Genomic DNA, 16,584 nt, shown 5'->3' on the forward strand with positions numbered 1-16,584 from the left:
TAGCCTCCCTTGCCCGCCAAGAGCAGATGGAAGTACTGAGACAATGGTGTGGAAGAGATGAAAGATGAAAGCTCTTTCCCCTCCTGTTTGAAGTATGTGGGGGAAAGTGAGATAAATACAACCTCACTTACTACAGATCCTGAATGGCAGGGGTCCCAACCTTCGCAGGCTTGTGGAATGTTTAAAAGTGTCCTGGGCACCATCACAAATTGGCTACTGTAGTTGGGGAGGGGGGTAATTAAAATATTGTACTCGCCTTCCCCTTCTGTGTTTCATGCATGCAAGTACATCTTGCATGTGTTCCTTCCCTCTCTCTATCCCCCCACCCCACCCTTGGATCCTCCTTTTCTTTCAATATAGCATATGGTGTCATCTACATGTGTATTTTTAGGGTTCTATTTTGGTTATTTTGTGTATATTTTGTGCCCCCTGAGCTCTCTTTAAGGGTTCCTTGCCCTGCAAAGGTTCAGTGTACTTGTTCAAATGTTCATGTTTCCTCAAACTGACTGATACCTCCCTCTTGTGAATGGATGATGCCATTTTGGTTATGGAAAGATCCACACTGAAATTTATTCAGTATTGGTATGTAGGATAAAGGCATTGTAATGCTGGCATTTACATTTTCAAAATGTCTCCATAATAACTCCTAATATTGGATTTGCTTTTTTTTACCTCTACACCCGGAGAATTGTCATTTTCACTGGATTATCCATCATGATCCAAGATCTCTATAGCTGTAGGCAGCCCAGAAACTGTCACAGTATATCTGTGTGTATCTCCCCAATGTGAATAATTTTAGAACTCCTTATATTGAATCTTATTTGCCCAGTCACATGGCTTTAGAGCTCTTCCCAGTCTAGGGGCTTTTCATCATGCCAAATAATTTGGTGTCACCTTGGCCACCTCATTGCATAGTCCCAGTTCATGTTCATTTGTGAGCAAGGCAGAAAGAAATGGTCCCAGAGCAAACCCTTGAGGAACTCTACTTATTTGTCTCCGTTTATCCCTCATGTTTGCTTCCTATTGTTTCATGCAGGATTGGAAACTAGATATTTTGGACTACAACTCACATCAGCTTCAGCCAGCATGGCTAGTGATCAGGGATTATGGGATCTGTGGTTCAAAACATCTGGAAGGCATCAGATAATCTTGCTTTGGTTTAATGGTTATAATTCTGTAAGAGGATCATTTATTCTAAAATGGTAAAGTTCTCAACAGCCTTTCATGAGGGACTGTATGAAAAGCCTTTAGGAAGCCGAGATACACAGTGTCTCACTCATATCTGTACCGTTATCAACCTCTTCAAAGAATTTAAAGAGTTTTATCAGAACTTTTTTGCAAACTGATTTCTTCTTCAGCAAACCTTATTCTTTGACTTTAATACATCTCGGTTTAATCATGATTTCCGCAGTTTCCCCAGACAGACTTTACACTAATCAGGAGGGACTTTCCAAATTCTCTTTTAAATAATGGCATTATTTTGGCTACCTTTCAGACCTTCAGTAATGAAGGTGACATTTTAGTTTTTTCAGAAATTTCACTCTGTTCTTTAAAGCTCTTTATCAGCTAAAGAACTTCATTCTTAGTTTTCTAGCCACAGAATCCTATCTGTATTTTATGATTTTGCAAATAGACATGTTTCCTCACCTTCCCCATTTATACTGATTGTTGATCAGGTGAATCAGTCTCCTAACGGAATGATACTTCCCATATTTATCAAAGTGTGAGTTTCTGGATATCCGCTGGAGTTCTCCAGGATTATCAGCATCCATACAGGAGTGTCATCAAATTCTATATTTGGGTGAAATCCAGAGTCAATGAGTAGGCCGCTGCTTGTACAATTGGTCTTTTCACTTCTCTCCTCCCACCTCTGTATCCCATCCCACCTGTAACCATCTGCTCTTTTGTCACTAACCAAACTCGGAAAGTTTTGAGGGTGTGTGGAGCAGAGGGGGCATAGCTCCTCCTCCATATGTATAATCAGTTATATTCCTTTGATGGAATGAGCCAATTGAACACAACCCTATACGTCATCTAGAGGCATGCTCTATACCTCCAACTATGGTTTGGATGATCCTCCGGCCTGTTGCAGTCCACCACTTGGAAATGATAGAGAGCAAATGCCTGAAAATTATTATTCTCATTTTTTAAAGGGTTAAAAAACCAAATTCATATGGAAGAAGAAAATATTTCTAATTATGTCAAAATCTTTACTTGGGAAGAAGTGAACATATTCTATTAATATCTGTTGCCATTTTGCAAGATAGCAATGATGTATTGCTGCCATCTAGTGGGAGAGAATCCTGCATGTAATCTGTTTTGTTTAATGTGGAGTAAGAAATTATTATGACAGCAGTCATTTTTCCTAAAGACCCGTTTATTCATGAATGTGTTCTTGATAGATGTGTGCATCTATCAGGTACGATACAAGTCTGTGCAGTGCTCTAGAGACCAAAGCAGTTTTGTATTAGTCTGTGGGCTTGTCTTGGGAAATAACTGCATCGATCACATAGTTCCCAAGGCATCACATTTACAGATGTCCCCACAACTGCATGTGGGAGGAACATGCCTCCCACAAATGCCTTCCACGCCACAAATGTAATACCACAGTTAAGCCTCCATGCACACAAGGAGTGTTTTTCACAGGTGTGTCCCTTCCCTTGATGACTCTGACATATGTGAATGAGCTGCTGCATATATCTCCTGATGTTGCCTCAAACACAGTGATTTTTCAGTACAATTTGTTCACACTTGTGAAAAGAGTGATCACAAAGAAAGGTAATAGAAAGGGCTGCTCCAACAATGATTTCCAAATAATTCAGGTACTGCCTTCAGCCATACTCAGTTTGAACAATTCAGTGATTTACATATGGGGATGTACAGTATGTGCATAGGGTACTTGTCCTTTAGAATAATAATCAGAACATGTGTGTGTGTGTGTGTGTGTGTGTGTGTGTGTGTGAGAGAGAGAGAGAGAGAGAGAGAGAGAGAGAGAGAGAGAGAGAGGAACCTCCCATTGAAAGCAGGCATCCTAGGATATGGTTAAAATATGGTCCTCTAGACTGTTTTAACTCTCTTTGCTTGTTTGTCTTTTAAGCACTGGATGCATCTTGGGAGTAGGACTTGCTCTGTCACTGATGAGTCACAGCAACTTGACAGATTCCCAAGGTCACATCTCTGCTTCCTTGTGTAAACTTAGCAAATACTTGGATGATGCAGAAGATCAGAGCAGAACATTCCAAGAAGTAAGATGATGGTGGTTCTGTGTTCTCCTTTGCTTGCTGTTTATCTGTTCTTTCTTCATTTTGTTTTATTTGTTTCCCAAGTCACTGTTTCATTTTTACTTATCAGATGTTACTCTTCCTTCTATCCAGATTCTTGCCTATGCGGTTGCCTGTGTCTGTGTTTCCGCTTTCAGTGTAAAGATCATTGAGGCCACAGAGGCTGAGCAGATAATGAACAAGTTGCAGAACTTAGCAGAAACAAATCAGCAGGTTGTATTGAAAGCTTGTGATCCATTTTATTTATTTATTTTGCTAGATGTTTCTGTAATGCTGTGTGTCGTCCTCATATTCCACAGTGCTAATCTCATTAACTCCTCTCGTGTATTGATTTCATACAATTGTATGAACTAACCTAAAACCTTCCTTAGGTAAATAAGTACTATTCTTACATGGCAACCAAGATGCATATGCTCTTTGCAGAGTAGCATAATCAAAGCATTCCCTGGTTGTCTTCTACTGCAATGAAGGACATCCCAGGTGGGGAAGGAGAATACTATGAAGGCATTGCTTCATCTGTGACTGCAGGTGCACAGACTTAGCTTTGGCTGGGAAAGTGGAATGAGAGGCTAAGCCAATGAAGAGATGGATCCAGAAAAGGAGGATTTTGAGAAGGGATTTGACAAGAGATGCCATCATGAAGGGGCATTTTGCAGGTGGGGGTGGGGGATTGCCAATCATGAATAGCAAAGCAGAAAAGGTGGAGAAATTTAAAGCTTTAGTCCTTTCAGGCCCAGGGTCCACCTTTCCTCCCAACCTGAAACAACATGATCCAGTGTTTTAACATATAGCTTAGTAATGGGTAGAGTACATGTGCTGTGCAAAAGGTGTTAAGCTCAATCCCCAGCATAGCCACAGTTTACTTCCATCTGAGGGGAATGAGAACTCCCATAGCACTGTATCAAGAGATAGATGTGGAAGCAGGATCTTTCCCTTTTTTCCCATCATCCACCCTGGCAGAGCCCTGAAACTGTTGCTTGTCACTGTTACTTAACTATTATGTATTAAATAGTGTAAACCACAAAACTTGGGGGCTTGTCCGTCACTTTTTTGTTTTACAGTAGAACTGCTCCCTTTAGATCGGGATCATGGAAAACAATGGCAGTTTAAATGTTATACGTGTGTAGTGCAGAAGTAAGAATACAGTAAGAATCTTTCCAGGTTGGATCAAAGGCCTATTTAGTCCATCATTCTGTCCCTCAACCAGATGCCTGTGTGAAGCTGAACACAGGACAGGAGTGCAGCAATGTCATCTCTCCTTTTCTTGTTTCTCCTCTCCCTCTTTCTGTTTTGTTACATTAAAGCAGATACTGTGGTGCCACTTGAACGACCCCCTACCTACCTGACATTGGGCTGGGAGCAAGCTGAGAATCTACTTTTTAGGGACTTTTTAGTAGAAAGAGAATTGAGGATAGATGTACCATTAGTAACCCATGTTTTGGTGTTGCCTGGTTTGTTTCATTTCAATTTACCACCTATTGACAATCCACTCTGCATCTATACTTTCTTTGTGCTGCTTTTGAAGCATTGGTTGTATATATAGCAGAGAGATTATGAGGGAAAGCAGAGAGTATGAGTGACCAAGCAAGCTGCTTGTAAATCACTTCTGAGAAGGCTTTTCAGCTTGGTATTTCAAGTACCACCCACCAAGAAGACAGTGCTCCATCCAGATACCTTGAAGAATATTGGAAGTTGGTGCCTCTTGAATGCCTTTCCCATACTTTATTAGAAATTTCTCAGAGCCAAGGAAAGAAAAACTTGGAGTACCATCTGGTTCAAGGTGCAGTTTTTATGAACTGCTCTCCTAATGTCTTGGGACGCATACCAGGAAAACAGCTGGTGGAGACATAACCAAAAAGGAAGAAATATATGGCCTAGTTTAACCTGGGACAAGGTTCTCATATAGTTTTAACAATATAACAGAGGCCATTCTTCCTGGCTAAACAATGCAATTTGGTGTGTTTACCTTACAGTTGTGGAATGCTGCTCCCTTAATTCTCTGTGAAGAAAAACCTGCCTCAGAACAGAACTAGACATTAGGAAAAGAAGAAAACAGCTGTTTAGATTGACAATCTGGCAATCTCGCCACCACTTCTCCTCTTCCATTAGCTAACAGGCAGTTCATTTTACTCTATAATATACCATCTTTCCACCAAGTGTTTCTCCATCCACACTCCACAATGCTGCTGGTGGATGGGGAGCAGCTGTCAATCTCGTGATACCAGCTTCAGCGGTAAATTGAACTAGGTACAACAGGAGGAATGTTCATCGCAAACTGAGGATGTTTTTGGCTTGGAAGAATTTTAAGCTGTGATCCTGCACATTATTAGTGTTAAATGCATATTGTGGTTATTACCATTTTTTAAAAAGCTAAATTGTCTACTTCTGATGGCATTGGCTATTTTTAATGCTATATTGTAGCCCCCTTGTGAGTATGTAAGTAGAGAAGTGGAACAAAAATTAGATCTGGGATAAGTAGTAAATGATAATATAGTGTAGTCTCACTGTTGTGATTGTCGCCATCACTTTACACAGACTTACAAGTTGATCTACAGTAATTTGAGCTGAAACAATCATTTTTCTGATACTAGGAGCATTTCTACAATCTGCACAATTGGGCAGGGGGATATCCAATCGTGTGTGTGCTCTCCCCCCCCCGCCCCCACTTCTCTTTCTCATAGCCATCTCATGTTGTCAGCTTCTTTCTCATGCTTAAACTCAATATTGTAATATTTTCTTATTTATTTTTTTGGAAGAACTCACTGTGTTATGCAGAAGCATTACACATGTCCTGTCGGGAATTTGGGTGGATTGCTTTTCTTTGCTTAAACTGTACCTGTGACTGTAAACCGCCTCTCTAAATTGCTGTTTGCCCTATTTTGTTGTTTCACTTCAGACTCCTGGCTTCGCCTTAGCACTGGGTAGCATTGTTCATGGGTTGTCTATATGCGGACATGGTAAAGCAGAAGATCTTGGCAACAGACTGTTTCCTGCCTGGATGAAAACTGTACTTGTAGAGGTAAGATTATTTTGTTTCTTTCTTCTTCTGATAGTTTTAATTGATAATTGCCTGAAAATAATGAGCACTATTTTTGTTTGGGATTAAGCTTTGGAAGTAAATATCTTAGAAGAAGCAATTATCTGTTTGCCACTTTATTATAACGCTATCAAATATTTTAATACTTGTGGTCTGTTGAGTCAGCCTTTTCTTTGCTTTTCAACCTTCAAAAAACCATTTGCATACCCTTATCTGCCAAAGATTTTCTGGTTGCTTGTTTGCCTAGAGGTGACATATGCAGGCCAAACAACAGTGTTTTAGTTCTTTCAAAACCTAAGTTATTCCTTGTAGTAATTTATAGTATAATCCTAACTCATTAAGCACTTAAAGCTGTTAAAATATAAAGTTGCTCTGTCTTTTTCAAAAAATTTGCAAGGATTTAGGATGGGCCAGGTGTTCCATTGAAGGGCAGGAGCTCCACCTGCAAGATCATGTCCACCAGAGTGTCCCCACATGATGCCTGTTCCCAGGCACAAATAAGAGTGTTTCGCCGTTGGCCCACTCTGAAGCAGCCCTGCTGTGTTTCCCTGTGAGCAAGGCTGGCAAGAGGGTGGTGTGGGCATTTTCTTTCCTGCTGGATGCAATAGGAGGGCATTTAGAAGCCATTAAATTTTAATTAAATTAAAATGTAAATTAAATGTAAAAAATTAATAGGTGGATTCAATCAGGCTGGAGAAGACTACATTTTGCTGCTGTTCTCCCAGCTCTTGTGCTGCACATGGGAAGTATCAGTACGCAAGCAGTTAAGGCAAGTGGAACAATGTGTTGGACAAAGAAAAGGATGGGAGAGCAGGATGATGGACTGAATTTTCCCATTTTGCGGGGATCTGAAAAGCATGTTAAGTAATCTTCAAGTTGACTAAAGGTTGAGAGGCAAAATAGATCAGAAGATGTATGAAAGCATCTCTAGTAACTGTTTTTTCCACCAAAAAATAACAGGGAAGAAGTGTTGCTAGGCCCGTCTTTCAGTGGAAGGCCTAGAGACGCTTTCACCCACTGTGTGATGCGCATGCTTGTTTTGCTTGAATTTCAGGGGGCCCCTACAATTCAGCGGCTTGCAGCAGTCAATGGGCTGGTCTCTCTGGTAGGTTCCGAAGGAGCCATGATACAGGTAAAGACTCCGTGCTTCCTCTCTGAAATCCCTTTACAAAATAAGTCTAGGGAAGTAATTTTGCATCGTTTCTGTCAGTGGAACAGACATTATGCTTCTCAATTGTGTTTACAGCCAGTATAGATATGCCAGTATTAGCGCCGAGCCACCATGAGTACCATTAGCCCTTCATTCTTCTTTGGATGCTGAAAAAAAACTATAAAAGCAAAAAGCAACTGTATGTTTTTGATTAGATGTCGATGTGGTTTTTAAAAAGTACTGCAAGTAGTTAAAACATGTTTTCTTCACTAGCCACTTTACAAATTCTTTGTTAAGCAAGATTCCTGTCATTAAAATGGGGCTGTGTATGGAGATGGAAGTGTTCTCTATTGCAGGTGTCCCAAATCCTTTCCCAAATCCTTTTTTTATTGCAGGTGTCCCACATCCTTGTCAGTGAGGCTACCCTGTGCCCCCATAAGGGAGAGACAAAGTGTTGCTTTCACTTCAAGGTTGCTCCAAGGGTTTTATAATATGAATGAGGAAGAACTGTTCACTTACATCATGGGTCCTCAAGCTATGGTCCGCGGGCCAGATCCGACCTGCTATGCCCATTTATCCGCCCGCCTCAGAGGTTTTGTACTTGATGCATGCGTGGTGCACAGCAAGGAGGTGGCTTGCTCACATGGAGATTGTTTTGGACTCGCTCGGAGAAAACGGTCTCCACGTGAGTGAGCCACTGCCTCGCCCTGCATCCCCCCCCACCTCGCCACATGTGCATACGCACCCCCCTGCCCCCTCACTGGCCCTTGCCCACCACCGGCACCTTTCAACTGCACCCTGTTGAAAAAGTTTGAGGACCCCTGACTTACATGGAGGGTGGAATCCGATTCCTTTTTAGTAATCGCAGCCACTGAGAATCCTTTTCCTGGTTGAGAACTGGCTTTTACATGAAGATATGGTGCCCATGATGATGATGAGTGGTAGTATCGCCACTATAAGCAGTGTCAGTAACTACCAGGAGACCCTGTTTTTCCTAGACAGCTTATGAAAGGAAGGAAGGAAGGAAGGAAGGAAGGAAGGAAGGAAGGAAGGAAGGAGGGAGGGAAGAAGGGAAAGGAGGAGGAGGGAAGGAAGAAGGAGGGGAGGAAGAAGGGAAGGAAGGAAGGAGGAGGGAGGGAGGGAGGAATAAAGAGTGCGAAAGGCAGAAATCATGTGATTGTTACTAGGGGCGCACAAGATATCTAAGTAAGAAATGCAACACTGGTTTCCAAAGCTGTTCACTCCCTACCAGGCTGCATTTTCGTAAACTCCAATCATTTGAGTTTCTAGAAGAAGATAGTTTCATAACTTCAACATAGTTTTGCTGCTGAAGCAATCCAGAAATTACTGGCGAATTCTTCTAGGTTTTTGGGGGGTCTGTTCCCAGGGCTGTAGGGCTGCTTTTTTCAATTTGGGAAAACTTTTATTGGACTAAAATAAATTATGATGCCAAGTTATTTTGGTGCCATGGATTGGTTGGATGCAACCCTTGCATGAGCAGAAGCCTGGTTGCAGAGCAGGAGTTTATTATCCATTTCTCCCAGCAGCTGCCCCCACCATGCCCCAAATTTGTTCCAGAGGGTCCCCAACCATCTAAAGGAGATCTGAGGGACACTGGGGTGGAGGGGCAAATGCATTCCACCCATGTTTCCCTTCTGCTAAGGGATACAGCCTTAGCTTTCCAGTATTATTCATTCACTTAGTTAAGAACTTGTGCTTTGCTCTTCCTTTTTAAAATAAAAAAGAGTTGCTCAAAGTGGCTGTTAAAATATAAAGTGCTGGCAGAAACACAAACAAAAGCAAAAACCAACAGTCAATAAATAAAATTAAGTAAAAGCAGAGACTAATGCATTTTTCAAAAGAAGAAATATTATTTTTCATTTTTAGTGAGAAATAGAAACTTTATCCAAGCTTGAGGGATGGGCATGCTGCCTTCTACCCTACCACTACCCACACAGCTGCTTAAACATGTCAGTGTTTGCCTTTCCTTTTTGTTGCTTATGAATCATAACATGGCTCGTACTTCCCATCCCATCCCTCCTCTCCCTTTCTTTAACAGCTGAGGTCTGAGGCTAGCCAGTCTTCTCAGTTCCAGAGCAAGCTTAATGAAGTCATCAGAACCTTGAGTCAGGTGAGAGTCTTTCTGCGTTGCCGTGTGATCCTAGGAGACTCTAATATGGGATTGTCTAGTGTGACTAAAGGAAGAGTCAGACAGCAGTACTGAGAGGGACCGTCGTACCTGCTGGGCTTTCTGTAATTCCACTGGCAGCCTTCCTAAGACAGTTTGCTCTAACCTGGAATGGTCTGTTCCCCACTCATCTTTTGCAAAACGGAATAGTTGCTTAATAATCACAGAGTTTCATGGGAACTGTGGAAAGAATCCTCCTTCCCATTTGGGAATAATTGGAGAATTATGCTGTTCTATTCTGTTTTCTGTAGCTCACTCCCTCAAAAATAGACTCGGGTAGAAAAGCACAGGGAAGGCTGTCACTTGGCATTACCTCCAGTTCAAAATGGCTGCCAGGAGATGCTGTTATCACCTTGGCTCTTGGGCAGTACAGAAATGTAAAAAATAAATGCGGCATATCTCAGCTTTTTCTGTGGGTGTAGAAGATATTCAAGTAATCATTTTCTTCACTTCAAGGGGATTTGGTTGCAGTGATATGAGTATTGCTTAATTCAGCTTTCCCCAATAACCATTTTTTCCAGAGTAACCCCAGTTCTGATAACTAAAATGTATTCGATTGTGTCAGACTTCAGGATTTAGCCATGCAATACATAGAGGGTATGGATGTCATAGCAATGTGTAAAATGCCCACATGAATGACAGGAAATCCAGAATGTAAATTAAATGTGTATTACTCAGCTTACTGATGCATAGCTCAGTGATCATAGCTGACATGCAGGAAGTTAGGCTGTTGGTTCATATGCGATGCCTGCATTTACAGATAATCAGTTTTTCTGGGGTGATTGGCCTTCAGACAAACGCGGCGTGGCTACTGGGGCACCTGCATCTCTCTAGTGTGTCTGCAACCCATAGTCGGACATCTGGTAAGTCTAGCAGATAATTCTTTCATGGATGGCGCAGATTCAGAAGATGCTAGCACAAAGTAAAACAGGCTTTGTTATTTCAAATGAGGACCAATCTTAGGCTGATTTTTTCTTTTATTTTCATTCAACTTGAATAGCACTGTTATTGGACGGTTTCAGCACATCTCCAAATTGCTTAGCACCCCTTCCCTGGTTCCGTCTGTTTCTGAAAATTTAAAGGATGACATAGGGAGGTATAAGAATTTTGATTTTGCTCACAAAACATGCCAGTGCATGCTGCTTGAAGCCCCAAATGCATGCACAAGCACCTGCCCACTAGAAAATGTTCCCAAATTGCTGGACATGGACTCGCCTTTGATTTGTGCAGCTTTCCCAGTTTGATTTTGTGCACATTTCCTAGTTTGTGGAAATATCCTGTTGAGGCTGAATCATCCTCACCTAGAAGAAAAATGTCCTGTTTGATCACTGCTTACTCAAATGTCCTGTTGGATCACCGCTTGACATTTGCCACTTTACTGTTTGAGCAGAGTAAGCTGTGACCACAAGTGCAGGCTGGAATCAGGCAACAGATGATCCGTGAAATTATGTTTGGTGAATACTTGTGATCTCAAACATCTTTTGTTCAACCCCATTCTTGATGTGCTATAATAAACTGTTTTTTTATTATTGTCTGTTTTGTAATGTGTTTGTTTTGTTTTACAAAAGTCAGTACAGTGTTTTAAAAATTGTCACAAGGACAGTGATCCCTGTGGTGACTATATTGTAAATCCAGATTTTGTATGACTGTCACCAAATGAGGACTCCTCTATGGCACCATTTTAGTTACGTCTTTTATAAACATAACTTTTTAGTTATGTCTGATAGGTTCGAGATGTTTGCAAATTATAATTTGGGTAACAGAAATTTCAACATGCTTGCAATGGATCTTATGTACATTTGGTCATGTCAGTGCCTTATATTTGATTGTCAAGACTGTTCATACAGTGTGGAAATGAAAGGTATCTTTCATTCCTTCCCATCATATTTCATCCCATCTTTTTCCATGGGATACCTGCATTGCTGTCTCCTTTTTCTCATTTTGGTGGTGCAAGCCAAGTGATGGTGAGTGCATCTATAGGCTGCTGATTCCTTTATGCTTTCATCTCCAACTTACGACAACCCTATGAATGAAAGCTCTGAAAAATGCCCTATTCATGACAGCCCTACCCAGCTTTTCCAAATTTGAGGCTGTGGCTTCTTTTAGTTAATCAGCCCATATCATATTTGGTTTTTCTTATTCTTTCTTTCTTTATTTAGGATATTCATAGGCCATCCATCACTTTAGTCTCTGGATGGCTTTCTTTTCTTCTTCTAACTTCAACTTTCCATAGCATTATTGTTTTCTCCAGGGAGTTTTGCATTTTTCATGATGCCTGAAGTATGATGGCCTCAGTTCTATCATTTTTGCTTCTAGGGAAACCTCGTGCTTGATTTGCTCTAGGACACAATTGTTGGCATATGTCAGTCCACGATATTCACAAAACTCCTCCAACACCATGTTTCAAATGAATCTCTTTTTTTCCCAAGTTTAGGGTCTCTTTTTATTTCAGCTTTAATAATTTTGCTGGATTCCTGGAACACTCAAGTCCAGAACTATTGGATGATATAATCATCATCATCTGTAGTGGTAGTACTCCTTGCATTCCCAGTGTGACAAGTCTTCCAAGTCAGAATGTTTAGCAGCAGTGGCTGTATGAATCGGGGCTAGTGTACATTTGTTTCCCAAAGGAACAGCTACCAAATGACAAGTGGGAGCAGGGAGGACATCATGGATTTGACTTGCCTTGTTAAACATTAGGAGTGGAAGTTGGAAAACTAGTCATGGAAAATTTTGGTCTCACATTTTAGCTTTCAGCCTCACCCACCACTAGAATGTAGCTTCTGAGAATCTTTCTGAAATGGAATTCAGACCTTAGGCTTAAAGAGATTCTGCACATACATTCTCAGATTTGAATCTGCAATACAGCATGAGGCCAACGACTAATCCAAGGGGTAATTGACTGGATTTTGTCTTCTCAGTTCCTGTGGACTTCAGCTACCTGCCTGAGAAAAGCTTTCTTAGAGCAGCCATTGACTTTGTTATTGAAGGTGGAAAGAAAGGTAAACAGCAAATTCTCTGGAAATGATGGTGGGGAGGTGGGGGAGACAAGTATACATCTGCAGATAACTTCTGAATAATACCACAATTGCTTTTGTAAATGAGAATGGAAACCACCTTGGCACTGTATTTACCTTATATTCTGAATGGTTGAACTACATGTTTGAAAGATCTGGGTAGGTAGCAGAGCGAAGCAACTTCTCCATGGGATCTGTGCTTGCTAAGTTAACATGAATGCTGGGATAGAGGGTGGAGACTTTTTTGGCAGGATAGTAGGAAACAGGATGGTAAACTGTTCTATGTCTATCTTCCTGTGTAAGAGTTTCAACACTCCCAAGAAATCTGTGCCCCCAGCCAGGCCCTGAAATCTAAAGGAAGCATGGCTGGGGAGACTGATATGGGTAATTCCATGGGTGCAAGAAGGGATTTAGTGAGCAGGGAAAGGAAACAGCCTTTCCACCAAGTCTGAAGCAGTTATGTGAGTACTTTCACAGGTGCAGGAAGGGATGTGGTGAGTGGGGAAATGAAGTCATCCTTTTCCTGCCACAAGTAGCTTTTTGCACATTCTCAAAGTGAAATGCTTTGAAAATTGTGAAGCATTCTTCAGCTTTCTTAAACTTACATTCTTGTTTTCCAGTTGATTGTTTCTGTAAGAGGATATTCATTGGATTGTTTATAAAAATAGACAAAAATTTTATTTAATTTGGTTAAATATTCTGTTTTATTAGCTGTAAGAATAATACCTCCACTCTGTGATGTGAACATGTATTCATTGTACAGTAAAATTTTGCATTATGTTGTTAATATCCTTGTTTATTTTGCAGGCATGTGGGGAGGAGTGGGTCCCAGGGGTTGTGGTACTCACTGTAAAAATTTTGATTAACTCTCTCTGAAATTTTTGTGCCCCATACAAAATTTTCAAGTTTGGAAAACTCCATAAAATACAGTTATAGTACTATGCAAAATCTAGCTCTGATGCCAGTTCTTTTAATTATTCCAATTTTGATGATTCATCTTATGATGGGGTTCTATTTTAGGCCCTGAACAAGTTCATCCACACTTGGTAAAGGTAGTCATGGCACCCATAGCATTAATTGGAGAAAGTTACCAATATCCACCTGTGAACTGGGCATCAATTCTTTCCCCGATATTGCGACTAAATTTTGGTAAGTTTTTTTTTCTTTTTTTTTTGAAATAATCTATTGAATAATGTCCATATTGCTTTTAGTGGGTGAGATCTGCTTATAAAACTCATATTGCCTGTGGGTGAATGGATGTGGCCCAACCTGTTTGAAGGCTCAGTGCCTAGTGAATATATATGTGAAATTAAGGTTGTGATGATCTTACTTGGAATCCATCACCCTTCGGTTTGTTGGACCTGTATCTTGCTTGACCCTGTCTTAGAAAGCAAGCCAAGCCAAGAGGAAGTCCACTTATGCTTGCAGAAGCCCAGTTGCACCACTGGCAACCTTCTTCGAAAGTGCGTGCAGTAGAAACAAAGGCCACAAGCCACGTGCTTGGAAGAGGGATGCTGCTATTGCAACATTCACAAGTCAGGCTCACAGCTGCAAGAGAGCAGGCTGGAGTTCAGAGAGCTGAGCACAGGCTCCAAAATGGATTCTGCACACATTCCCATGTGGCATGGGCCATAGATGACATGCATTACTTATCCTGGTACAATCTTGACGATAGTAAGTGTCAAAAATACAAAGGTGAGCCACCCCACCCCCTCTAAGTTTGACCCCAAAGGCTGCATCAGCTGTTAGATGATGGGTCCGGGGCTGTATATGAACATAAGTCCTCCCTTAACACTCAGTTGACATCTGAGAATGCATGCATGTATTGGGAAGCTTCCGCCTCTTCTAGGGAATGTCTTCATTTATTATATTTATATCCTGCCTTGAGGCAGCTTACATAATTCTCCTTCTCTCAAGTTTGTCCTCACAACAATAACCCTGTTAGGTAGGGCTAGCTTGCTGGTGGTGGTAAGGAAAGCCTCTCACATCCCGCAGCAATCCATGTCGTGATGGTCATTGTTCCACCATGGCTAGCAGCAGGGAAACAGCAACCTCAAAAGTCAAGGGACAGCAGTTTCTTGTACGTTTTGCTAAAAATTGGCTTGGGTCCTGCCAGCTTTGCTACTGGCCGCGAACTGCAGGTTTCCACTCTCCTTGCATGCTGATGGCTTCAACCTCTACTCTCCGTGTCTTCTCTTTCAGGAGAAGAGCTGCAGCAGCTGTGCCTTGAAGTAGCCGCGACCCAGGCCCAGTCATCACAGAACGCTGCCATTCTCTTGGGGATGTGGGTAGCACCACCTCTAGTATACAGTCTAAGTGTACGTGTCCACACTCTGAAGTCTATAATTCAGATGAATATTTTCACTTGGGCAAGGAAGGAGAGGGTTGTTTTAGCACACTGATGATTCTCTTACAAATAGTAAGAGGAAAACTCAAAGCCCCCAGCAGCATTTCTAGACCTGCACAAGAAATTGTTAATTCCCTTCCCTTTTAAAACATTTGTCTTCAGTGAATTTAATCAGTTGTATGAGTGTGGACAGCAGCCTTTCAGTTTCTGTAGACATTGATGGGACAGGATTTTGGATTTCAAACCTGCTCAAGCCCATCTTTTCAAAGGACAAGCATTTTAATTAAACGAACGAACACATTAATCCCTCTCCTGAAAGGAGAGGAGCATGTTTACTTACCTTGCTGTATATTTTCCTAGAATGGGGATGTTTCTTGTGAAGGAGCAGGTAAAATCATCAGTTGCGCTTAACATTTTTCTCCCAGTCCATCTTGTAAAGCATCACACAGTCATTCTCAGGAGCTTCTAATGCCCTCTGTTTTGTTCTTCAGATAAAAACCAAGAGATACCTTTTCACTTCCTTGCCTGTGTGGATGAAATATGTAGCAGAAGACAAACTGCAGGCTTTCACAGAAATGTTTATGGTGCAACACTTTGAAGCAAAGGACCAGCCGAAACACCTGGAGCTTTGCCACAATATTTTACAGGGGCTCAGCCAAGCCATGAAACTTCCTAGCCCTGCCCAGTACAGCTGGAGCTGTCTTTGCAGGACTGCTGAGAGAATATTTGAGCTTTTGCCAAATGAGATTCGGGTAAAGAAAGCAAACATTTAAAGTACTGGAACTGTGGGGAAGAGGCTTGCTTTGGAAAGAGGAGAGAAGCTGGGGCAAGTGGAATGGCTAGAGGTGGTGGTGGGGAACCTATTGGCCCTAAATAAATGTGTTCCACTGGGTGGCAGATTTGAAGCAGGGTGGGTGCATAATAACATACACACCAAAACTGTTATAGGACACTGTTTTTAAGAAGACTAATTAGATTAGTCTCAAAAATGACTAATTTGAGACATGGACATCAGGAGTGGAAGCTTCTTCAAGGACCTGCCCTGGTTGTCTCCAGATGTACACGTAGGCAACAGAACAAGCTTGATCTGGAGCTCTCAGAATGGGAAGGTTGAAGTATGGGAGAAGGTGCTTATTTATTATGTTGTGAAGTTCCTTACATCTTAATAACATCACTTTGAACCTGCCCTGGAGACACATTGGCCAGTGCCTTTTGCCAAGCATAAAATATTGCAGTTACCTTTACTGAAGCCAGAGTTTCACTTTTAGTATACACACTGAGGTGAGGTCATGGTAAAAAATGAAAGGCAGAGTAAAGAAAGGAATTATGTGTTAAACTTCCCTTTGTGGATTTCATATAGCAAGTATGGTGAGGCCAGTGCACTTACAAATGGTCTTTTAATTATGTATACATTAGCTAATGTGGACAAAGCCAAATTTAATTTTCTTGGTGCATTCAGAATAGTGATACTTTGGCAGGACCTTGTAGGGGTCGCGGGTTCTATTGAGCAAGGCTAAATGATACAGATATGAAGATGAAGAGAACTTGGACAGTTGGCAATTTG

At 41.4% G+C, this 16,584-nt stretch overlaps 1 protein-coding gene across 4 annotated transcripts in view; it reads left to right on the forward strand.

Annotated features, from left to right (window-relative positions):
* The window catches only part of FOCAD (focadhesin), a 147,997-nt gene that overhangs the window by 120,927 nt on the left and 10,486 nt on the right, over positions 1 to 16,584 (forward strand). For all 4 annotated transcript variants that reach the window (XM_044427581.1, XM_044427582.1, XM_044427580.1 and 1 more), the window contains 10 exons: positions 3,098 to 3,245; positions 3,375 to 3,494; positions 6,178 to 6,300; positions 7,373 to 7,450; positions 9,528 to 9,599; positions 10,417 to 10,519; positions 12,578 to 12,658; positions 13,694 to 13,822; positions 14,876 to 14,991; positions 15,512 to 15,772. In XM_044427581.1, the coding sequence (XP_044283516.1) occupies positions 3,098 to 3,245; positions 3,375 to 3,494; positions 6,178 to 6,300; positions 7,373 to 7,450; positions 9,528 to 9,599; positions 10,417 to 10,519; positions 12,578 to 12,658; positions 13,694 to 13,822; positions 14,876 to 14,991; positions 15,512 to 15,772 (1,231 nt within the window). The remainder of the gene's footprint in view (positions 1 to 3,097; positions 3,246 to 3,374; positions 3,495 to 6,177; positions 6,301 to 7,372; positions 7,451 to 9,527; positions 9,600 to 10,416; positions 10,520 to 12,577; positions 12,659 to 13,693; positions 13,823 to 14,875; positions 14,992 to 15,511; positions 15,773 to 16,584) is intronic.

The sequence above is a fragment of the Varanus komodoensis genome, unplaced genomic scaffold (assembly GCF_004798865.1).
Source record: "Varanus komodoensis strain SLA01 unplaced genomic scaffold, ASM479886v1 scaffold19, whole genome shotgun sequence".
NCBI classification, from domain to species: domain Eukaryota; kingdom Metazoa; phylum Chordata; class Lepidosauria; order Squamata; family Varanidae; genus Varanus; species Varanus komodoensis.